Here is a 25,743-nt window from a genome sequence, read left to right as displayed (position 1 = left end):
ACGCGTGTTTGAAAGTTACCTAATCCACGTGTGGCGCATGACTTAATAAAAAAAAAATCACAGTACAAAAGCTACAAACGTGAACGAGCCAACATGTTCCCCTGCTCAAATGAGCAATGTTGTATCACCAATCCTGAGCCAGTGCTAGAAATTCCACATTTCTGCGGAAGGACCAAGTCTATCCATAGATGGCAACCAACGTTAATTTCCCACGAATCAAGTCGTCTCTTTGCTGACCCTGGAGAGATGGTGGCACAATTGACATTTTAAATCGCGACCTTCCAAATGTGAGAGACAAGTATTTCAACCGTGGCACCATCCTGGCCAGATCATTTATTGTCATCACTGCACCGCAATGCAAGAAAATCAGGGGCATCGATTGAGGATAAAAATAGATTGCAAATCAATTTACAACTTAATCGATTCCCAGTTGCGTGCACCCTATTGTGCTCTCTGATAGCACGACTGCGCACATCTGAATGCAACATAGTCCGGGTCAAAAGTGCATGAACATAAAACACCACCACAACATAAATGGTGGTTGTAAATGTGGTACGCGAGTAGTCGCTCGCGTGGAGCGGTGGTGCAGGAGTTCGCGAAATGCGCCATGAACCCTGGCAACCCGAGTTCGATTACCAGCCACGGCTGAGAAATTTTAGCAGAGTGACGTCTGAAAAGGTTCTGGGTACACCACATCTCCCCTTCATCAACTGGCAGCGTCCAGCATGGTGAAGTATGGTTAGACGACCACCGTGACAACATGGATGACATGGGGAGGCATCTAGCAGTGGATTAAGCAAGGGCTTGGAATGTTAGTGTTGTACAAAGAGCTGTCAGTGTGTTCCCAAATTGTAGTAATTTGTTACACTCGTAATTACAAATTTTCGTAACAAACTGTGAATAAACACCATATTTTAATTACCTAGCAACATTTATCTGAAAATAATGACAGTATTTATATTGGCAGTTTGATTATAGCTGATGTTTTATTACCACCTAACAGCCAATTGAGAAAATACAATGGGGGCTGGTACAAAAGATAAGGCGAGATGCAAACAAAAGTTTCAATACCGTACACACATTTAATGAAAATGTGTAGGAACTGGTCAATTTCTCTGGGCGTGATGGTGTACGCCTGTAGTTCTCTGCTATGGAGGTGAGATTGATGGATAATGCAGATATTATGACTGTTGCGGGATTTCTTCCAGCACTTTCTACTCTCATGGCCATGGAAATTTGTCATTTCCACCGCTGATACAAGACGACTAATGTGACATGAGATGGGCACCGTCTAAATGCTCGACTGAGCCGGAAGTTTCTTATCACTGTGGCTTAACCTCGTGGCTTAAAAGGAATTTTTCTAAAATAACAATTTAAATATGTTCAGCACTAATTAACATGAATTTATTCATATGGTCATGTACACATGGACTAGGGGTCGCGCGTTCGGCGCTTGTTGCAGATGCTTTGCGGTTCGAACCCGGCAGGCCACCCTGGTTATAAATGCTGGTGGACTAAACGTAAAATACATGCCACCTGCTTCTCTGCGAATGTTAAAGACCACGTGGCGTCATTCGAAATGAGGACCAACATCTCTGCCAGTGGCTGATAGTTGTTTTAACGCTGTGGGCACACTTGAAATGGATTTCTCCAAGACGAAGGTTCTATACAAACCCACTGGCTATCAACAAAGATTTGTTTATGAAGCCATCCAGATATATAAACACAGACACAATTTAAACCGAGAAGATGGGTACAAACTGAGCACTCATTGGAAGGTAAAGTCATAACTGGCTGTGATGCTTCCATCCTACTTGCCTATGTTAGCAGTTATTTCCGACTCTCTGAGTTACATTACCCTGTAAAATGTCTTTACGTTAACAGTCTAAATGCCTCACTAACATAGCTGCTGCTCCCTTTTCCTCTATGCTGCGGTGGCGCTCGTTGTTTAATAGGCTGAATGTCTCTCATTAACACAGCCGCTGCTGTGGGAGTCGTCTCACATTGACATGCTAATCTCTCATCTCGAGCAATACAATGGCTTCTTCAGCAATGGCCGAGGTATAGCTAGCTCTGCGACCTTACATTTACTTGCAAATTCCATCTCTAGCCCCGCCCACTTACCCTTGGGTTGTACCCATCTCAAACCTAGATAACCTCTGGCTGCAGTCGCTCTCTCGCTATATTTCTTCCTGCCTCAGCAGTCCGCCTGCTGTATTTTTTGCACCTGAAGACGATTGCTTGCGTTTGCGATCGAAACGTCGTGAATTTTTTATTATTTATTATGTTTATATCTACAGTGACTTTACCGAAAGACACAGAGAGTACAAACATAAACAATAGTTGTATTCCAAATGGTGAGCATCGGACAGTGTTTTTTTATTATTTCTATAATTTAATTGGGTAACAGTGGACCAATCATTAGACATTTAATATTATTGAGTTTGGTTAAAGTTTGTGACAACAAATCTGTAGCTCAGCACGATATCAGAGCACAATCCATTCCAGACTTGAATTAGCGATTAAAACAGCCCTGTCCAATCCCTTCACGTTGTTATGTTAATCAACGTAAAAGTTTCTAAAATCAATAACCTTTACGTCAGAAATGCATTTGCTAGCCAAATTAAACAAAGACAAAGATCCCCCGTATAGCCTTAACAGGCTGTTGGGGCAAGAGCTGTGAGTGAGTAGCACCTATGAAGGCCGGAACGGCACACGGGGGGCGGGACGAGCCAGCACCATGCTCGGACACAGACACATGCACACACAAAGGCAACGAACGGTCTTCTGTGTTGCCTTGTCGATTGTTAGAGCAAGTGCTGTTAGGGAGCACCTATTACAGCTTGGCATGGACCACACCACAAGCTGGTGGCATGGCCATGTATGTATGTTATATATATGTTTAACTTCTTTCACACCGTACGTAGCCAACCGCATAGAATCGGAGGTGTGGGGGAAGGACAGCAAGCTAAACACAAAAAACAGTTCTAAAGAACTGAGTTTCCATTCTAGATTTAAAAGTGCATCGCTCCCAATGGCTACCAAATGCCAGAAGAAAGAGCGTTCCAGATGGCCACAGAAGTGCAGCTGAGAGCGCGCGATGCGGCACCGTGGCTGGCCACAATTGTCTTACCACAGCGCTGATGTTGACATACTGCCAACAGGAACTCAGTTAAGGCCGTGTAGAGGTTCAGAGGAGTTCAGACACTCTGTGCCACTGAAGTGATCTACGTCGGGGAAAAGCACCCAGGTATTGGGGATTGTGGTGTGCAGTGCATAGACCAATGGAGCACTATTCCTCATACACACACACACACACACGAGTTAGGCAAACACACACACACACACATAAAAAGAACAACCACTGGAGTTGAAATAACACTCTCACCCTGAACAAAAATGTATACCTTATTTGATTTACTGTCTTTATCAACTTGCCAACAATTTTGTCCTATGCACCATTTTCTTTTGGCAACTATGTGGCTAAGATATTGGCAGCGTACAGCGACTGCAATAACCTAATGCATCTTCAAATACTCAGTTATTCAGAGCTGCTCTGGGCAAAGGCAGTAGCAATATGACATTTCGCTCTCTGTTATGAACATGCACCGAACACACGGCTCCAAGAGCCACGTTCTTGCTCAGACGTGGCCAGGAAAAACCCATCACGGAACCAGTGGGGCATGAAAATCAATGTCATTTATGTGTGCACGTACGTACGTTTGAACTTCCTTCGCGCTTCCAACCGTGCTATGGTTGAACAAGTACGTGACCATCAACGTAACAAAAAGCAGAAGATGCTTTACCACTTTGGCCGTCAACGGACACCGCCTTGCTAACTTGAAAGTACAACTTAAAATAGACGAGCCTTTCGAGCAGTGGGCAAGCGCCGCAGGGGTTGAACATGCGTGCGTTTAAGGCTGAATGCCCACATTATCACCTGCTTGGGTAACACCTGTGGCAAAATTGCTATGTTCCGTGAAAACAAATTATATTTTGATTTCAAGAAAGTTTTTTTCATTTTTACTTTTGGTGCAAATATTATTATTCTCACGGTGCTGTGAGTTCTCTACTCACAATTAAATTTGTTGAGATTTCAAATCATGCTCATGGCTAAACTCAATCCATCACTCCGTCAGGGTAGATCAAAATACGTACCGCTTTGCGCGGGAAGTACATATTACCTGCCTCATGCACCAACTTGCCTCCAGACAGATATGTGGACTTTCCACTGCTGAGCACCGGTCCACTTTGCATGTCATTTAGCTCGCATGAAGTGCACCGCTTAAAGTCAATAAACAATGTTCATATCCTATTAATGTCAGTAAACGTACAACTTTGCGATTCATTAAATGTGTATGTTTTATAAAAAAATATACATGTTATAATTTGGATTTCTATAGTTTAAGGGTAGGTTAGACCAATCAGGACATACACGTGGAATTGACGACTGATTTTTCAAACTCACGACTCAAAGTCACTCAGATGGGTTTGGTACCTTCATTAAGACCAATATCAACAAATGAAGGACCAGTATTGAGCTGTCTCGATTTAAGCTGACACTAATAACGTTCGCTCCACTGACAGTAGAAATATTGCGATGTGTTTTGGGATTATTGCATGCCACTGTGGCATGTGCACAATGACGGTGAAGATGGCTAGCAGGATAAATGTAGTAAAATATGAAGATGGTTATAAACTGAAGAACGTGCACATTGGTTGGTTTTAATATATATGAGGATCGTGTAGACTGTGATGCAAGCATCCTTAAAGCCAACCAAATCAATATTCAGGAAAAAGTTAGGCACGTTCCGAATGAGGGAAGTTAACAAACACAGGCATAGGATTGGCATTCAGAGGTTGGACAGCAAGGGGAATACGTGAAGCCAGATGCAGATGTTAGCGGTGCTGGGATTTTCCACGTAAACCCTGGTGGCTGGGTGTCCGGGCATCATTCGTTCTGTGGGCGTGGTGGCCATCAACAACGGTGGCCCTCGACGATGTCCTGATCCCCTAGCGGCTCCATACGCGATGGTACAAAACGCGCAATCGGGGGGGGGGGGGGGAGGGGTGGGGTCGTGTACCTGCAGAGCCAGGTGTGCCGAGGAGTAGGGATTGTCGCGCGTGGACAGGAAGCCACTGAGCACGGCAAGGTGCGACGCGGAGAGCACGGAGCTCGCCAGCACGGCCGCGTGCATCCCGAAGGGCAGCATGGTGTATGTCACAAACACCACGAAGAGGAAGAAGGACACCTGCAAGCGGGCACACACACACAGTGGCAAGGAGGCAGTGAGCAACAACATTGATCGGCAGTAGCACGTACACATTCATATGTGTATACAAACATATGTGCACAAGGAAGACAAAATATAAAGATCCCGTGCTCAGCCTACACAGGTTGTTGGGGCTAGTGCTGTCAGAAAGCCCCCTATGAAGGCCAACACAGCACACAAGGGGGTTCCAGCACCACACCCGACCACCTCTGTCTCCCCAGTGCCAATATTCACCCACCGCACCAGGTACTTATTTGAGTCTGAGTCGACCTAGAGGAGGCCCAGGACTGGTTCAGACAATCATCACTCGTGTTGGTGGTGGCCGTGAGCGGGAATCGAACTCGGGCTCACAGGGTTGGTAGCGCAGCGTGCTAACCACTGCGCCATCGCTTCCCACACACATACCTCACCCTTACCCATCCTCACCCCCCAATGTCACATCTCTCAGCCCGTGCTCACCCCTCTCTCCCACCAACAATCACTCTCTCCGATTACCTTTCTCCTCTCTCCTGAGTCGAACTAGAGGGAGATCTTAGATCGGGTCAAGCATCACATGCGTATGTTAGCTGTGGCCTGGAGCACAGTGCGCTAACCGCCACCGCTTCCCACATGCAAGCCCGCACATGTGCACACAAAAACAGAGATTCCCCCATGTAGCCTCGTGAGCATCAGTTTAGGACAGCATGGCATACAGGAAGTGGTGCATTTAGCACCACATCTAATATTCACGCTTTGCACACGTTAATTATGTTGGGCTAAAGTTTACGGCTGAGTTGATCGTGGGGAAACCCCAGTAAAAATCCATACTCCTGCTGTTGGTGTTTACAGTCAGGAATCGAGCCAGGTCATTTGGACCGCAGTGCAATAGAACTAAATTTTCAAGGAAATTTTTATTTTATTTTACCAGGTAAGGCCCGCTGAGCTATGTATCTCTTTTTCAGAAGCGATCTGGCCACAAATGACAGCTCAATGAAGTGGCTTTTTAGCCAAATACTCTAAACGCATGTTTCTAAATGTGGAGGGAAAACCCAGAGGTCCCGGAGAAAAATCAATGCGATCACGGGATGAACATGAAAACTCCAGATATACAGGCGTCAGGGTTGAACCTATGACCTCCTGTATACCAGACAAGGGAGTTAACATCTCGCCACCACGGCACCCCAATGGTGCACCAACTACTGAGCAACTGCTCCCCCACTCGCGGACACAAGCACGCACACACGTGCAGAGCAACAATTCAATTAGGGCGAGTACAGCGTCTAAGGAAATACAAAGTCTAATGCGTGTTGGACACGGCTTCTTGCCTCAAAAGGCTCAAAGTGTTCGTGGCAGTGCACCGTGCTTGCACCACTGAAATTCCGCCTTCATATCCCGGCAGCTACAAATAAATAATTAAGCAAGTGCACAGAAATCACAACAACAAAAACATTTATATAATCGTTTTCACCTAATCCAACGTGGTCCAACTCTGAGAGAGAAACTGCATAAATATTGGGCGACTCGCATGCAGAAAACAACTGTACATTCATCATGAAGGTACCCGATCTCGTGTTGGACAGGAGATGCTTCGCAGAAATGACTCCTACGCGATTTGTAATCATGTGACGACGCGATCAGGGTCCATGTCGAAGCCATTACACCTCACCGACTTTTCCTTCCCTTTCGCACTTCCTCAGACACGTAGTCGACACCGAACCCCCAAGGTTAACTCTCCACCACCAACATCACCATCTCTGTCTTCAGGTCTTCCCATGATCTTATCTTATGCTTTATATTTATAGAGCGCCTTAGCTCAAAGCGCATTACATAATGAAAAAACGGTAACAAAAATAAAAGTTATTTAGATGGCAAGGGGGTGTGCAAGGGCCGAGGAAGGAGTGACCGTAGCAGAGGGTACACGGGGGTCACGAGAGGGCTATAGGGGAGGGGTGGGATGGAGTGGAGGAGCGAGGGGAGAGGAAGGGAATGGGCAATGGAGAAGAGGTGAGGCTTTGAGACAGGAACGAACGGAGGTTAATGTACAGGAGGAGTTGATTCCAGCGGAGGGGTGCAAGGAGGGAGAAGGATCGAAAAACCGGATTGGGCACAGAGAGAAGGAGGGACAGAGAGAGAGAGACGAAAAAGATTGTGAACGAAGAGGACGAGAGGGGACATAGATGGAGATGACAGAGGCAAGATGAGGTGGGGCAAGACCATGGAGAGAAATGTGAAAAGCCAGCGGTGTAATAAATGGGAAGCCAGTGAAATTGAAGGAGGAGAGGGCGAAGTGTGATAATTAAATATGAGTTTGAAAATAAACAGCGTGGAAGCATTTAGAATTTATTGGTAGGGAGTGAGAGCGTAGGCAGAGAGACCAAGAAGAACAGAGTTAATGTTGAATGGATGCGAGCAGTAGTGGCGATGTGCGTGGAAAAACTGATGGCACAGTCAAAGATGACATCAAGGTTGAGGGCAGAGGAAGCGGCAGTGAGGGAGAGAGGAGGGAAACAGATGGTAGGAATGGCGACACGCCGGAAAGGGCCGTGTCAGTAACCTGCCTCAATCATTAACATGTCCCTTACATTGCAACCCTCCTTTCCGATTACATCAATAACAATTTGCAGTCACATTGGGACTTCCACGTTGATTACCCTTTCCTGCCATTTACTTTCTGTATCCCTTCATGCACCTAATTTCACAAGACCGTACACGGGTTAAAGACATGATTTTGGCTTTGAGGAAAAGCAAGCGGGCTTGGCCAGGACTATCCTCGCAAGAATGGGGATGGCAGTGAGGCGGAAACAACAGCGGTGTGGCAGCCAAAAGAGTCAATGCGTCCAACGGTAGCGTCCGCTACGGAGATGGAGCAATGAAATCAGCCTGTTCAGAATTGTGCTTGGGTAGACTGTTACATCGCAGGATTGTGAGCGATGGATTGGGAGAATACTTCATCCAGCAGTGGCTAATGATTATGATCATCATCATATTCAAAGGCCAGAATCTCCTTTTCTCCTTGCGTTTTGAAGCCTACCTCTCCGATCCATATGGAAACATATCCATCACCCCTGCTTCAAACTTCACCTCCCCACAGCACAGTTGACATCTCCGCTTTCAGAAACCCATCACCTTACCATTCCTGCAGTGTGTTTGTTGTTTGCCATTCATTCTTAAGTATAAACCCAAAATCATTATAAAAGGTAATTTTTACAATAATAATAAGTATAACCCGTAAAAACAAAGTTTTTCTCTATAAATCCTTTATATGCGTGGCGGCTAGAGTCCTCTCGTCCTCTGGCTTGAGATGGCTGCCACCTATGGGTCAGATGATTGCATTGCACCATTAAGCAATTGGTAATTAAATACAATATTTTTGTCCTAAAAAGTGTAAAATTTTGGAAAAAAAATTCACGAACATTAATTGTCACACACAACGAGTCTGTGTGGAAAATGTCAGCTCGATTGGATCACGGGAAGTGGGTTAAAAAACGACCGAAAGATTTGCACGGTCCTAAGCAAGCAAGCGAACTTAATATAAAGGATTAAAAAAACATGCGGGTTAACACATTGCAGCAAATGAGAGCCTTGATAAAGTAGCGTGTGAGCCTACCAGGAAACCTGGGGTTGCGAGCTACAGGGAACGCATGCAGAAAACATTTTCTTCATGCTGGGAAATTGTTTCCAAAACAACCGGTCATGGTTGAACAGGTTAAACTCAATCAATCGTGACTTACCCGTGGACCAATAAAATAATAAAGTATCCCAAAAGCTTCAAAGATGCTTCATATTGTGAAAAGTGTTTTTTTTTGTTTTCGTCTCACATTGCAAATAAATGGGTTGCATTGCAAATACATTGGTCATCCTGGTTTCACTAATAGCACATCGCATTTATATTTGTTATCTGTGTGGCCAGGTGGCCAGTGATTTTAATGCACAACTCGCAATGGCAAGGGTGTGAGTTCACATCTCAGGTCGTGAGTTCAAATCCTCGTGAGTAGAATGCACAACTAACAATGGCAACGGTGTGAGTTCAAATACCGGGTTGTGAGTTCAAATCCTGGCGAGTAAAATTAACAACTCACAATGGCAAGGGTGTGAGTTCACATCCCAGGTCGTGAGTTCAAATCTTCGTGAGTAGAATGCACAACTAACAATGGCAAGGGTGCGAGTTCAAATGCCGGGTTGTGAGGTCAAATCCTTGCGAGTAGAATGCACGACTCACAATGGCAAATTGTGCGAGTTTGATTAGGCCCTGCCATCCTTTTGTCGACTCCCTTTCACCTTCCCTTGATAAAATGGCCACCACTTTGTGAGAAGTCAACGGGAGTCCAGAATGCTAATGGAGATAATGAAAGGAGACACTTCGGCTTTACCACCTGCACTACTAAAACACTGAGACATCTATCATATGCCAGCTGCTTGCCCAATTGTCAGTGCTTTGGTTGAGACTGTTGTATGTCCCACTATATTTCACATCAAATGGCCATGCACGGGGCTGAAACTCAAAACCTCAGCAGTGCTGCCTCAAGAGCAAGGGTAGTCCTTGGTTGCAGTAAAGCCTCTCTAACCATCGAGGCTATGCAGTTGTGTCCCATGCAGTTGTGTCCCAGCTGTGCTGTGGGCAGCATACACAGTTGGAGAAACTAAAATCCAGCAAATTATCAATGAATTTTATTCTGACTTCCTGGAATTTGCTTGAAGATGCTTCACGCAGTTTCAAGTGAAACGTTTAATCGAATGGCTAAAATAATAATAAATGGAGCGTTGCCAAACGAGTGGTACCACGGGGCAACGCCATGTGTTTGGATATGTTGGTTGGTGGTGGGTCTTACGAGAATAATGTTGCCAGATAATTTTGTGGCCTGACCCAAGTCAAATATGACTAATAACATTGAGTGTGAAATTCGACTACCCGTCACGTTTACCCAAATGTAATGTGGCGTATTTTTTAAATGCGGTCTTTGGATGCCACGGTGGTATGTTAACTATGTCGCCTGGTATACAGGATGTCGTGGGTTCGATCCCAACCCTGGTGACTATATATTTAGAGTTTACATTTTCTCCCTGTAGGCGTGTAGATTATTCTCCGGGTCCTCCGGTTTTTCCCTCCACATTCATAAACATGCGTTAGAATATTTGGCTGATGTACATTTCCACGTGATCAGCCACTTTGTTGGGCTATCATTTGTGGCCAAGTCACTTTTGAATATGAGCTGTATAGCTCAGTAGGTCTTACCTGGTAAAATAAATAAAAATGTTCATACTTTTATAGATTTAGGTGATGAAGTGGGGAACATCAACTCTCTCTACTTGATTTGAGCTCGGCTTCTCCTGCGCAAGCAATGGCTAACCCCCCTCCCCCCCCCCCCGTTAAGTGTTTTGATGGCAACATTTATTTTGCAACAATCAAGCCATTCGAAGCAAAAAAAACGGCGTATCTCTCGAGACAAATTCCACTTGCCATTTTCTCAGTGTGAATTGCATGATATAAGAAAGGGGCAAACGAGAATAGGACGAGAGAAGGTGGCAGGAGTGACGAGTGGCGAGGGGGAGGGGTGTACCCATTTGTGTCAAGTGGGGGAGGTGAGGCAATTTGGATTAAGGAGGTTGGAGCTGAGGAGGCTGACAAGCGAGCAGCGAGCGGTGAGTGCATTTTTTTTCTTTGACCATGCACGATGGAACCGGAGTGTATAAGAGAAACCTCAAGCGTACGTGAAGTTACCAGTCCAAAATCAACGAGCAGATATGTCAGAAAGATAATTGCCAACCCGTAGCCGTGGAGACGGCCGCCTGACGCACGTTGTGATCCCTGCGTGATCCATTAACTCCGCGCTCAAAATGGCGGCTTACAGGTGCCCTCCCCCCCCTGCTGTGGCAACCAGCAGTGCGCGATCTGACAGTCATTTGCTTTTAACAAAGGACCTCACTCTTGCGCCGCCCGATGGTAACACAGAGAGGAAATTGTAAAAAAAAATCCCATAACGTTGAAGGAAAGAAAAAAATCTAATTAATGATGTCTACCATCTGGATAGTGAGATACTGTCATCCTGTCATCACTGCCCCTGTCATGCAGGTATTAACCCGCCCCCCCCTCCTGCCAGACACCACATCAGATACTCGGGCTACCTTTTATGCTGCTTAGCAGCCCGAAAGTAATTTATAATGTATGTCGCTGAAACACTGATATATGCACGCTTCATCCGCCCTATTAAAATTTACGAAATCCCCTTTCTTCCTTTGTCTTTTGTTCCACACAACAAAGGCTGCTTGTGAAATAATGTATCTTTGCAATAGGTAAGCAAAAATACTTGAAACATTATTCATGGTTAAATAGTGCATAACATTTTGAAGTGGTAATTTCCCCAAATTGCTAAACACATTTCATGCAAAACTATTTCAGCGTGACTAAACATTATACCCACACATATATAGGCTAGCGATGAATTAATCGTTGGTAAAAAAACGATCTTTAGAAATACAGATCCATTTGTCTACAATCACACGACAATCATAGATAACGATCATAGATAACGATCATAGATAACGATCATAGATAACGATCATAGATAACGATCATAGATAACGATGTACCATAATGGAATTTTTTCAGGTCAACCAACCATTTGAGAAAGCAAAATGTATGAAAGAAAATTACCATTGGCCGCATATCTCAGAAAAGATGAATGCATTTTAATACCATTGTGCTTGGATTGCTGGAGCATTAATAGGAATTTGATTCCGTGGAAATTGATGAATTCATCCCCGCTTTAAAAAAACAGGGCTTAATAAAAACACATGAAAATTATCAAAATAACTTATGAAAATGGAAGAGCTTCACACATGTGTTACTTTGTATGGCTCACATGGAGAGTAACCATTGGAGATTCACTTGTAAGTGACGGGCCAATTAATTGCTGTCTGAGAGTTGGTGAATTGCATATACACCCCCTGATTTATTCATCCACCCACTCAACCACTCACGCACGTGCTCACACACCCATCCACTCACCTACTTGTTGACCCACCCACTCACTCACCGACGTATTCACCCACCTACTCAGCCACTCACCCAACAGCTCACCCAACCACCCAACTCACTCACCCACCTACTCAGCCACTCACCCAACAGCTCACCCAACCACCCAACTCACTCACCCACCCACCAACTTGCTCACCCACTCAGCCACTCACTCAGCCACCCACCTACACACTCAGCCACTCATCGCCTTCAAATTTATGTTTGGGGTAGTACGAGGTTATACGCTCCATAGTTTGGAGTTCAGAGCCGCAGTCTTACACAACATAGAGATTCTCTGATTCTCCACTTGTGCATGAGATAATGTAAGTATATGACCATGTGCGATAGTAATAGTATGGGGAGGCATTCATCCATCCAGCAGTGGATTGATCATGGCTGATGATGCTCACGACTATGACTCCTTGATCAAACTTTCAAAGCAAAAATTGTTATTGATTATCCAGGACTATCATAAGGAATTTCTATGATGCTGGTAGCCATTGATAACAAAAAATAGCAATATTCAACCACATTCTGCTAATTTTCCAGATTAGCGCAATGCTAATTTTCCCATTACTTCCCAATCCATTGTAGCACTGCCAGCGCTAAACACAGGCTAGTTCCGGGTCAGGTGCTACAGAGTTAAACAGATGTGTGAGTGCACACGAGTGACAAAGAGGTCAGGTGGGAGAGTAATCACGGTTGGCATAGCGGCACTACAAAAAGACACCGCGCGGAATGCAAAATGTGATGGCGGAAAGGTACGAGGGAAAAAAAATCGATCGGAGCATCCCCACTCGGTCGGAGGTCCATTATCCACCCTCCCCCACAGCCCTCTCCTCCGCCGCCACCATCATGCGAAGACGCGTAAACGGTGGCAGGTGATGTGTTTTACTCAGAGGGGGAGAAAAAAACTCCTGCGAATGGGAGACTCAGAGAAGAGAATTCTTTTTATTTGATTTTTTTTCCCAAATCTGAGACGTGCCTGCTTCTTAAAGGGTCCGAGAGTAATCTTGTTACCGGTCATCAAGGCTGCAGATATCCACTTAGCATCAAGGTTACCATTTTTAGACATCAAATAGGGCTGAGGTGGAATTACTGGAGGCTGAATGCATTTGTCGTAGAGAATGGCTCAATGGCAATCTTTATTGCGAATTAGTTTGGCCGTGCGGAGGTGCTGTGGTTAATGTGCTCAATCCACAATTAAAATCCAAGTTGGTGGTCGAATCGGCTAATCGGTCTTCTGGGGTCAATAAAATGAGTACCACTTTGTGCTGAGTTGGTAGTGGATGTCTTATAGAAAGACTGGCCCCTTGCAATACTCATTTGGAATGTACTCCCCAATGATCCAGAGCCACGAACAGTGGACCTGAGAGAATGGGCAATTACCTCCATGCTCATTTGAGTGGGGAGACACTTTTGCTTGAGCTTTTCGGGAGCGCTATCTAAAAACTGACGTCAGCAGTAACACGTTAACTTGGAATTAAAAAAAAGGAACTGTGTTAGGTAGCAGCACACAAGCAAACACACCACGTCCATCATTAACGCCCTGCCTTGACAGGATAAATATAAAATAGGCTAACGTTTCAGGCAATGGGTCTGCTTTTGAAGACTTAACCAACGAGGATGTGAATTAAACAACTTTACAAAAGGAAGCCGTATATGCTATAAGTGTGTAGGCCCTGGCCCGGTACCTTTTACTTGTTAATTAAAAGTTAGTGTTCAATGATTAATGTGGTGAGCTTAAAAAATATGATTATAAATTGCAATTAGTGACAATAATAACATTGAAAATACACCGCAACTGCGTGTTATATTTTCCACGAGTTTTGGCTTTATTGTGTTTTGGAAATGCACACTTTGGACAAGTGGTTTGGAAAACACAATTTCCTGCTGAAACTTTTTGAGGTCCCCTCGGCTTGGATGTGCGGTCTCATTCCTATAACCAACTAACCAACTGGGGTTTCCTATAGCTGGTCATAGCTGGTGATGGCATGCGGATGAGTCATGGTGAGGACAAAACACATCTGCGTTTTCCATGCTCTCAGCAACTCATAATGCCCCTCTTCAAAACCTATCCAGTAAACATGTAAAACAGATTTCTCCATTCAATACAAACTTCTATTGCACACATATATTTTAAATACTCTGAAAATTATGCAGAAAGCCCTTTGACCCAAAGACCGATGTAATTTCCTTTCAGTGATTAAACTCATTACAAATACAATCAACAATAGTTGTTGAACATTGTAATTGTGCTTGTCACAATTTAATTGTTTTATGAAATGTTTAATTATGCAGTCAAATATACGACTTTCTACAAAAACTGTTATATTATATGTCCATTGGAAATTAAACATGGTTGTAGAAACTAGATTACAATTAAAAATTTAAATCTTATTTAGAATTTTACGTTAAAAAGTTTTTACATATCTCTTTCGTGCATTTGAATATGTATGTACATTTCAATTCAATATCATGTTTAGTTCATATTTTTTATACTTTGTGGATTAATATTTGTATTTCTACCACAGAAAGACCCTGTCATATAAATGTGGAATTTCCACCACAATCTCTGGGCTGCCAAAATAAATTATTTATTGTTCCATTGCTCATTTTAGTAGGGGTGTACGCTGACTTGATCCTCTGCAATAGAGATTTGCTGTCTTAATAGAGCTATCACTCAATTTAAATAATGTTATCGAAGGTACAAATATTGAAAAAACCTTAAAATGGCCTCATGATTTGATTAATATATTTCAATACACGGCATCTTCATTTGAAGTGTTGTCAGGTTTGATTTAACATTAAGTAAGGATCCATAAAATCCCGATTTTGTGTAAGTATGCATGTCTGTCTAGGCACCGAGTTTAGCAATACATGGAAACCCTCTTTATATAAAACGCATCAACATGTTTCACATGCAAGACACTACCAGCTGATAGATGCAAATGCCCACTACTGATAAAATTGTGGGCACAATTATAAATAATTACATTTAAAACAAAATACATTTAAGGATTGTTGCACTATAAGCGTTAATATAAAGCACGTTCTTATCGATGTTCTCGTTGACAAATTGAATCATTGCGAAATCACATGCACAGGAATGCATTATATTCAGTGTGATGTCACCTCAAATTTTCTGGTCGAAAAATGGAAATATTTCCAAGAACATGTTGTGCTTCATGTGAAACATTTGAAAGCTGCTTTTTTGTGTCTCATTCACAGCTGTGCACCTGGTAGTTAATCTAATAAATCAGTCATTGGGATTCCAAATAAGTCAAACCATTTCCAAGTTTGTCTCACCGAGAGGTGACCCGTTGCTGGTGAGACTGGCCACAAGGCTATTCTGTTTTTGGTCAATATCATTACCAGTAATGCACTCTCAATTTCACTTGTGAGAGCATGCACACCAGATGCTGCCGATCGTGTGGCAGGATCACATTCTGAACCACCGTTTTAGTTTCCTTGGGTGTTGGTTTTTTTTCTTACAATAAAAACTTGACGACAACTTGAGCTCTGTTATGATAGTGTCTTGCATGTCTACATCGTTAATTTGCCGCGTAATTTGTTTTTATGTATTGCTTACTTCATACTGTTTTGTTGTGTTTGTAAAATTTCTTGTGACGACATTTTATTACGAAAGGCATGATACTGAATAAAGGTGTATTGATCAATTAAGGTGCGGTCGCATTTAGACACTATATAAATTCGAATAGTTTTTGGTGGCGATGTGAAGGAGGAAATGAAATCCAACAGTTGCTGTTTGTTTATACATTCATGTCGGCACTATAGTGACACAGATTGTCGAGAATTTGCTTTACGATGGTTTACGTCTCCATTGCGTTACAATTGTGTAATCGGCATCGTGTCAGGAAAGAAATTAATTTCCATTCGGAATTTTCACATCATGTCAGATAATGGCCCCAAAAAGATAACTACTTTGATTTTATTTTCAATTATAATTTATTGAGTAATCAATGGAATTTCCTTTCATAAGCGTTCCAAGTATGAGAATAACCCTGACATTGTTTCCCCAAAGCTGAAACTGAAAAACCCAGATTCATGAAAAAAAATTCTCAGACCATCAACTCACTAAACTCGAGATTATGGTTTCAATACAGGTATGTGTGTGTATGTTGAATTTCTTTCGCACCGTATGTAGCCAACCGTGCTAATCGGAGGTGCCTCCAGGCCAGACAACCCAGACACAAACCCACGACCTCAGCAGCATCAGCTCATCACTCCTACATAGGCATCATCCCCCTGAGATACAAAGCCACCTCGAGACACAGTCAGACTCTATTTCAGAATGATCTTGCTGCTGGAGAAGCAAAGAAAAAAAGAGTGGGTGTGTCACCGCTGCACTAGTTTCCCCAGTAGCCACATCCATAAGGGTGGAGGCTTTACAAAAAACATCAAAGGAAGCCAAAGCCACGCCAATCTAAATGTCCCTTAGATGGCATTTCCAGGCGCCGTGTTTGCTCTAACCTACTGCATGTGGCGGGCCTCATTTCCAAAGGGACCGCAATACATGAGTATAAAACACAGTACAGTAGTGCACGCTAATTAACAACAAATAACTTCTACCTCGGTTTCCAGTCAGGGAGGGAAAAAAAGTATTTGATCCCCTGCTGATTTTGTACGTTTGCCCACTGACGAAGAAATGATCAGTCTATAATTTTAATGGTAGGTTTATTTGAACAGTGAGAGACAGAATAACGACAACATAATGCAGAAAAACGCATGTCAAAAATGTTATGAATTGATTTGCATTTTAATAAGAGAATTTGACCCCTCTGCAAAACATGACTTAGTACTTTGTGGCAAAACCTTTGTTGGCAATCACAGAGGTCAGACGTTTCTTGTAGTTGGCCACCAGGTTTGCACACATCTCAGGAGGGATTTTGTCCCACTCCTCTTTGCAGATCTTCTCCAAGTCATTAAGGTTTCGAGGCTGACGTTTGGCAACTCGAACCTTCAGCTCCCTCCACAGATTGTCTATGGGATTAAGGTCTGGAGACTGGCTAGGCCACTCCAGGACCTTAATGTGCTTCTTCTTGAGCCACTCCTTTGTTGCCTTGGCCGTGTGTTTTGGGTCATTATCATGCTGGAATACCCATCCATGACCCATTTTCAATGCCCTGGCTGAGGGAAGGAGGTTCTCACCCAAAATTTGACGGTACATGGCCCTTTGACGTGGTGAAGTTGTCCTGTCTCCTTAGCAGAAAAACACCCCCAAAGCATAATGTTTCTACCTCCATGTTTGACGGTGGGGATGGTATTCTTGGGGTCATAGGCAGCATTCCTCCTCCTCCAAACACGGCGAGTTGAGTTGATGCCAAAGAGCTCCATTTTGGTCTCATCTGACCACAACACTTTCACCCAGTTTTCCTCTGAATCATTCAGATGTTCATTGGCAAACTTCATACGGGCATGTATATGTGCTTTCTTGAGCAGGGGGACCTTGCGGGCGCTGCAGGATTTCAGTCCTTCACGGCGTAATGTGTTACCAACTGTTTTCTTGGTGACTATGGTCCCAGCTGCTTTGAGATCATTGACAAGATCTGGGCTGATTCCTCACCGTTCTCATGATCATTGCAACTCCACGAGGTGAGATCTTGCATGGAGCCCCAGGCCGAGGGAGATTGACAGTTCTTTTGTGTTTCTTACATTTGCGAATAATCGCACCATTTGTTGTCACATTCTCACTAAGTTGCTTGGCGATGGTCTTGTAGCCCATTCCAGCCTTGTGTAGGTCTACAATATTGTCCCTGACATCCTTGGAGAGCTCTTTGGTCTTGGCCATGATGGAGAGTTTGGAATCTGATTGATTGATTGCTTCTGTGAACAGGTGTCTTTTATACAGGTAACAAGCTGAGATTAGGAGCACTCCCTTTAAGAGTGTGCTCCTAATCTCAGCTCGTTACCTGTATAAGACACTTGGGAGCCAGAAATCTTTCTGATTAAGAGGGGGTCAAATACTTATTTCCATCATTAAAATGCAAATCAATTTATAACATTTTTGACATATGTTCTTCTGGATATTGTTGTTGTTATTCTGTCTCTCACTGTTCAAAATAACCTACCATTAAAATTATAGACTGATCATTTCTTTGTCAGTGGGCAAACGTACAAAATCAGCAGGGGATCAAATACTTTTTTCCCTCACTGTAAACGTATTTTAAGATATGAAGAAAACACACTCTTACATACAAAAGACAAAGAGATCTCCCATATAGCCTTTAACATACTGTTGGGACAAGTGCAGTTAGAGAGCAACCTACCAAGGCTGGCACGGCACACAAGTTAATGTGTGTCCAGATGTACGCTTGGCTGCCTTTGTATCCCCGGTACTGATGTTAGATACGAAATCAAGTACTTGTTGACAGAAAAGCCAAGTAAATTGTTCCACCGATGTTGTACATTAGAACACTGGAACAAAGAGAGCAGCATCCTAAGCACTGCAGCAATACTCTCCACAAGGAAATTAAAGACAAAACTAACAATACAACCTCCATAGACTGTTAGGAGAAGTGCACTTTAGCGAGCACCTATTAAGGCCAGAATGGCCACGAAATGGGTATTATGACCAGAACCACGACAAGCCACCTTTGTCTCTGCAGTGCTCATGTTTACATACGGTGCCAGGCACTCATTTAAAGCTGAGTCAACCTGGATATCGCTTGTCACTTACTGATGGTTAGCCATGGCTGGGAATCGAACTCAGCTCACCGGGTTTGTCACGCAATCACTCGCACACATGCACATACACACATACACACAATTTGTGAACAAAGCCAGGCAATTCCCGTGTGGCATCTCTGAATATCAATGCTTATTCTCAAGGCACCAAGTGCGTCAGGACCTGTCATGCTCATCAAAACGCCCCTCTCTCTGTGCTTTTCATCATTGTCTCCCCCATCTATGCTGCCTTCAAATTTGTAAAAACGCTGCCTCTCTTATCACAGGTCTCGCTGTTTAATAATGTATGGGACAGCCAGGTAACTCTGGAGGATCGTGATGGCCGTGTCACAGGAATGAGCCCAGTACAGCTGAAATCGTGGGGGTTTGAATCCAGATTTCAACCACCCTAGTTGGTGGTTTGAGCTCAGTCACCCATGAACGCATATGGGAAACAACATATGTGCAATGATTCCTATAATTAATTCCACCCATCTTTTATGGCAAAGAAGTTAGACAAAATCTGGACACGTGACATGACAAAGAACTCTTTGCAAAGTACAAACGAACCTCGTCTGGTATTGGTTAAGAAGTGACTCCACAATGAGTCCTGTGATGTAATCCTCCTCCAGAGCATTTCTCTGCCATGCAAAGTGATGCTCTGGGGAATAATGGAGTTTCAGAAGGACATCTTATAATGTGAACCCACGAGCACAATTCAGATATACTAGGCTCTATAATCCATATATATATACGTATATAAAATATTAATGAGTGAACCACCACGCAAATGAGTAACATTTAAATTTAATGACTCTTATTGAGCTGGGTGTGACTGCCCAGTGAAATCCATTATCTCTTGAGAAGCATTGCATGCCTTTATATACGAATCACAATAATAATGATTATATCCATTGCAATGTATTTACAGGGCAATAGCAGGTTGGGGAGTGTGTGGATGGTGCATTGTCCAGTCTCCTTAATAATTTCATTCACATCTGGGTCTGTTTCATGCCCTCCTGCCAGCAAAGCTTTCCGGCAGGGGCCAGGTGTACCTAGCCTGGTAAACAATGTGGTTACATCATTGCCACTTAGTGACATTTACTGCACCAGGGTGTTGACATTCGATTTTTGACCCTGTTGCTGGGCTCAGCTTTAGACGAGTGTCTGGCACTGTAGTAAGCACATTTATATTTCTAATTAGTATTTTCAATCGGACAGCTGCTCTTGACTTTCCATGAGTTTTACTCATCTGATTGACCCTGGAGCAGGGGTCGGCAACCTACGGCTCCGGAGCCGCATGCGGCTCTTTACGGGCTGCTTCTTGACGATGAGTACGTATGCATTGCGGCTCTTGAAATACTGAATTTTGTACCGAATTGGAAAGAAATGGCTCTTCTTGTTATTTTGGTTGCCGACCCCTGCCCTGGAGGAATAATGGGGTGAGTTGATCCCTGACCATTATTTAAAAATTTCAACTTCCATCTGCTCCAACTGCCTCAAACTCTATTTAACCGTTTTTCATTCCGATGGTATACGTGTATGTCATCAGTTTTTGAAATAAAATAACTTTATCGGTTACATTTTCAGGTCAGAAGACGTACCGAGGCTCCCAGAAGGCCATGCGGTAGGGTGTGTGGCAGAGTTTGGCGCTGGCTATCACAGAGTGCGGTCGTGTTGCTACGGTTCTCTGCGGTAAGCGCAACGTCTTTAAAAAAGCGGTGCTACTACGGCTCTCTGAATAAAATGTACGCTAATAACCGCTCGCGCATCCCGAGATTCGGCGGTTGAACGGGACATCCAACCCCGCAACTTGCAGACGTCTCGGAATGGGAGAGCGTTAACAACGGTAACAATGGTGACGACTGCGGCTCGAGGCGGTTTGACCACGGTGGGTTGGGGGGTGGGGGGGAATGGCACCGACCTGGTCCCAGGCCGAGACGACGCCTCCGCAGAACATGAAGAGGTAGCCCATGGCCACGAGGGTGGCCCATATGGCCAGGGCGAAGACACGGAGGAGGCGCGTGAATACCGCCTCCACGCATGCCAGCACAAAGATGGTCAGGAACACGCCCAGTGCCGTGGCCACCGTCACGATGAACGCCAGGTGATTCTTCACTTCCTGGGAGAAAAAAAAATAAAGCAACTCAACAAACAAAACGTGGAATCGGAAATCGTGCGCATGCGTGGGTTGTGCAACGCTGTCCAACATTCGCATGCCATAATTTATTACCGCTAATTATTATTATGGCATTTGCATATTTGCTAATAATAATTTTAGCACTGGTTTGTGTCAGGAGTTTTTTTGCAACGCTTTCATCAATGTGGCTGGTTTCCACTCAGACAAGTCCCTAATGGCAAAGCAATTTTGTACTAGTTTTTGGAACATATTGGATCATCTCTATGAGCGTCCTTGTGACCCCCCGCATTATGAAGCAATGGGTAGCTAGATGGACGGACAGAGCTTTGAACCTTATCTAAAAATGGAAAAAATCATTATCAACATTTGACTTTGCTCCATTCTCTAGAAGATGGTCTCCTCATCTGGATGGCAAAATTTCAACACGTGGCCTGGAGACAGGTGACTTATCTCTCAAAGTATTGTAGGGTTTCATGATAGATGCCAACTATTTATATCTAGAAAAGATCTCATTAAGACGAGATGTCTCCTTTTTATGTTTGCATGCAGTTCATTATCAACAGATCATGTGTGTGCTGGTAAATCAGGCACCCACACCACAGCATGTTTGCCAGGCTAGGTCATCTTTAGATAGGTGTAAGGAATACTGTGAGTGCACTCAACAGGTATAGTCGCCATTGAAATGGATATGAGGTTGTGCCCCATCGGTTAGCTGTCAAATTGCAACAGCTGACACGTTCAGCCGAGAGCTTCGACTCACGTGATTAGCTGCCCCGCTCACGCACTGTTGTGTTGAGCCGTGAGTGGGATGAAGCTGATCGGTCAAATTATTTGAAGGGCTCAATGCCTGTGAAATTTCAAGTGTAGACTGAGGGCCAGTTAGAGACCCATTGGGGAATTATTTTGGGATTGATTGGCTAAGGGGATAGAATCGGTTGAGAAGGTTCGAGAAGACAGGGTGATTGGTACTTAAGGAATAGGAAACGGGATCTCGGATCTCACTTGGGAATGTAATCGATATGCGTTGTGTTACTGGCTTCAGTGAAAAGCTCTTTGTTAATTTTGCTGCTGAGGCCTCCTTTACACGTGTGCAAAAACATTACACATTTGGCCTCATGAGACCCCCACAATGATTGATTGCACAACATTTGGTATTTCGCTTGATTTTTTTACAATCCTGCTTTGTCGATAAAAAAAGAAGAATTTCAAGACATCTCAGAAATAGTTACGTGATATCATAATGTTGCCAATTCTCTATCATGGGGTGATGCATTGCTCCGGAGTGAATCTTCGGCTCATGAAACTGATAGCGCAATTAGATTTTCAACTGGAATTTATGTTTTTGTTTTTTAAAGAACACAGATTTTTAGGAAAAAACTAGAGAATCAGGCAATGTCTCTTCCACATATAGCTGTCTCTCCGTCAAAAAATAATCGGTTTTTTTTTACGCAACCCATCCGTTCTTTGGCCTTCGGGAGTGCATAATTTCAGCAGAATTGATTCAGTTTCAGCACCAGTCTGGACTGGTTTTGACACGCGGCGTCTCATCAGCAGAGTCGGGGTTGCTTGCGAATCATTGCTGGCGAACTGCCAAGATCTAATTGGTGAGGACCCTCTCTTAAAGATGTTGGTCCTATTTTGTCGAAAAAATGACGAAATACATAACACAAAGTAATTATGAGCATCGTTGTGGAGACTACAAGTAACTAAAGCAGATACATTTAACATGTAGTAGGCTTTCGCGACCAATATTATCCATAATAGAGATTTTTGGGTTAGATCGCGTGCATATAAATGTGTCGTTTAACTTGCCACCACCCAACAGCCAATTAGTAAGATTTGTCACGTGAATAAAAACATGCCAATTAGTTACTAGTACAGCACACCGGTTGTGTGTTAGAGAGTATTGTAAATGATATGGGTATAAATTTCGATTTAAAGCTTTCCTGACTGCAGGGATTCATCTTCTTGGTTCTTTCGGTAAAGTCACGTAGAAGGGAAATAATAAAATAATAAAAATTTAACTTAATAAAATACAATTCTCAGGACGTTTCAGCCACAACGCAAGCAGCCGTCCTCAGGTGAAGAATGCTGTCTTTCCAACAGACCTGTTCTTCACTTGAGGACGGCTGCTTGCGTTGTGGCCGAAACGTCCTGAGAATTGTATTTTATTAAGTTAAATTTTTATTATTTTATTATTTCCCTTCTACGTGACTTTACCGAAAGAACCAAGAAGATGTGGGTACACTCTCCAACACACCAGTGTGCTGTACTAGTAACTAATTGGCATGTTCTGTTTACGTGACAAACCTTACTAATTGGCTGTGTTGGGTGGTGGCAGGTTTAACGATGCATTTATATTTACGTGATCTCACCGAAAAACCTCTATTATGGATAAAGCAGACAATACGTTTCGATTTAAAGTTTTCGTGACTGCAGGGATTCGTATTCTTGGTTATTTCGGTAAAGTCACGTAGAAGGGAAATAATAAAATAATAAAAATTCAACATAATATAATAAAATTCTCACCTGAGGACGGCTGCTTGCGTTGTGGCCGAAACGTCGTGAGAATTTTATTATATTATGTTTTATTTTTATTATTTTATTATCTCCAGACAATACGTCCCCTTCATATATCAGACAAGGAGAGAGATATGGAGATGCATTTGTCTGCTTATCTATGCTGTTACCTGTATATTCCACGACACTAATTATTATTTTGTGTTCAGCATTGATGAATGCCACTGTTCGTTCTGAAGAACAATTGAGAAGGCAGATGCCTATTGTTCCCAAATGTAGGTCACATTCGCTCTGCTCCCCGCAAACACGAAAGACGTCAAAGTGTTGATGGTTTTTTTTAGTTGCTGCTAAAGGAGAGGACATTGCTTGAAGTTAATTTCACACCTGCTGCTCGTGTTGCATTATTAGATGCTCCACCACCCAGCTGGCTAATGGCATAAGGTAAACGTTAAATTGGCATGATGTATGGATACATAATGTAGTGCTGTCGTGCCTCATATCTCTCCACTTCGTGTCTCACTGCATATATATCTGAGGCCCACGGAATTAATTAAAAAGCTCTCTGTATTATTTACCAAAAGCCTTTTTATTACTGTCATGGGAAAGTAAGGGGGAATTTATTATCAATTGAATAATACTGCAGAGAATACAATCCTGCCCCGCCCCCCCCAGCCCCACATTTATAGATTGGCAAAAAAACTACACGTTGCTAAACATCCAGCACAATTAGGCCTTACCCTGTCTGTCGTTTACAGCACTCTTGATAAAAAAAAACTCTTGCTTTTAGCAAATGTTAAACTATGAAACTAAAAAAAAACATTTTTTATTTTACCAGCACAAATGATCGCTCAACGAAGTGGCTTATCGCGTGAAAATTTAGAGCAGCAATATACTCTAAATGCACGTATCTAAATGTGAGGGAAAAACCGGAATTCCCGAAGAAAAATCCATACGACCACGAGGAGAACATGCAAACTCCAAATATACAGGCGTCAGGGCCTGGATCGAACCCATGACCTCCTGCAAACCAGAATAACATCTTGCCACCGTGGAGACCATTCGATGTTTGCATGCCCTATCCACCAGATGTCACATTCGAACACCGTCTTTTTTTCACGTAATAATTTTTTTACTTTTATGCTTCAGTTATCTGATCTCAAGAAAACTCGGTAATGGGGCATGCAAACCGCACCTCCAATTAGCACGGTTGGCTGGCGTACGGTGCGAAAAGAAGCTTTCGTGATTGCAGGAATCCATACTCTTTGGTTCTTTCGGTAAAGTCACGTAGTTATAAATAAAATAAAACAAATCACGACGTTTCGATCGTAAGCGGTCGTCATCAGGGCTGATGACGACCGCTTTACTGAAAGAACCAAAGAGTATGGTGCGAAAGAAGTTTAACATACATACAGTACACATACCTACAAACATGTGCAGTAACATTGCTGTCACGTTATGCATATCTCTTTTGCCCTGCTCTTGTAGCACAGATTTGTACAAATTGAAGACAAAAATTCACCTTTAAAAAATGGGATTTTTTGCGACAATGGTGTGGCATGCATCATGCAACTCGACAAACCAATCAGCATGTAGGCACCCATATCTCCCATCTGAAAGCTCTCAGACCGGCGAGTGTGCAGGTATAGAAGATTGATTCCGCTCGTAAATTGCACATAATCCACCGAGTGTGAGAAAGTCAAACTAAGAGTTGCACAGAGGTGGCTTCATAAGGTCACAATGGATGCACCACAGCCCTGTGCCAATACGACTGAGAACCCGGATTTAAATCTGGGCATTCACCTGTGACTAAATCGCATCCTCAAGCCGAGCAAGTTGAAGGTATAAGCCCAACCACCAAGCAATGTAAAATGTAAACCCTATCGTTTTAAATTTAGCCGACAAGATCCAACTACGGCCGCAAAAAAAGGTTGTGCTTGACTACACTGTGTAACAAATGTTTTTTTTTACTTTTTTGTTCCTGGGTAGTAAGTATTATTTCCTAACTGCTTCTGCCTCAAAAGTACAGAAAATGCCTACTATTCCCTAAAAACTTTGCTTTTGTGACCAGGACATTGATATTTTGAAATCTACCTATTTAATTTCCAATGAGATAACGTGTGCATTAGTGT

The 25,743-nt window shown here is 43.2% G+C and overlaps 1 protein-coding gene across 7 annotated transcripts in view; it reads right to left on the bottom strand.

The window, feature by feature from the left end:
- The window catches only part of ADCY2 (adenylate cyclase 2), a 297,759-nt gene that overhangs the window by 183,298 nt on the left and 88,718 nt on the right, over positions 1 to 25,743 (bottom strand). For all 7 annotated transcript variants that reach the window (XM_061565554.1, XM_061565552.1, XM_061565553.1 and 4 more), the window contains 2 exons: positions 20,879 to 21,076; positions 5,085 to 5,252 (listed from right to left, as the gene is read on the bottom strand). In XM_061565554.1, coding sequence (XP_061421538.1) covers positions 5,085 to 5,252; positions 20,879 to 21,076 — 366 coding nt within the window. The remainder of the gene's footprint in view (positions 1 to 5,084; positions 5,253 to 20,878; positions 21,077 to 25,743) is intronic.

This window comes from Lethenteron reissneri, chromosome 35 (genome assembly GCF_015708825.2).
Source record: "Lethenteron reissneri isolate LAM-NWPU_2019-01 chromosome 35, ASM1570882v1, whole genome shotgun sequence".
Classification (NCBI taxonomy): domain Eukaryota; kingdom Metazoa; phylum Chordata; class Hyperoartia; order Petromyzontiformes; family Petromyzontidae; genus Lethenteron; species Lethenteron reissneri.
This window is presented reverse-complemented; position numbering and strand designations above follow the sequence as displayed.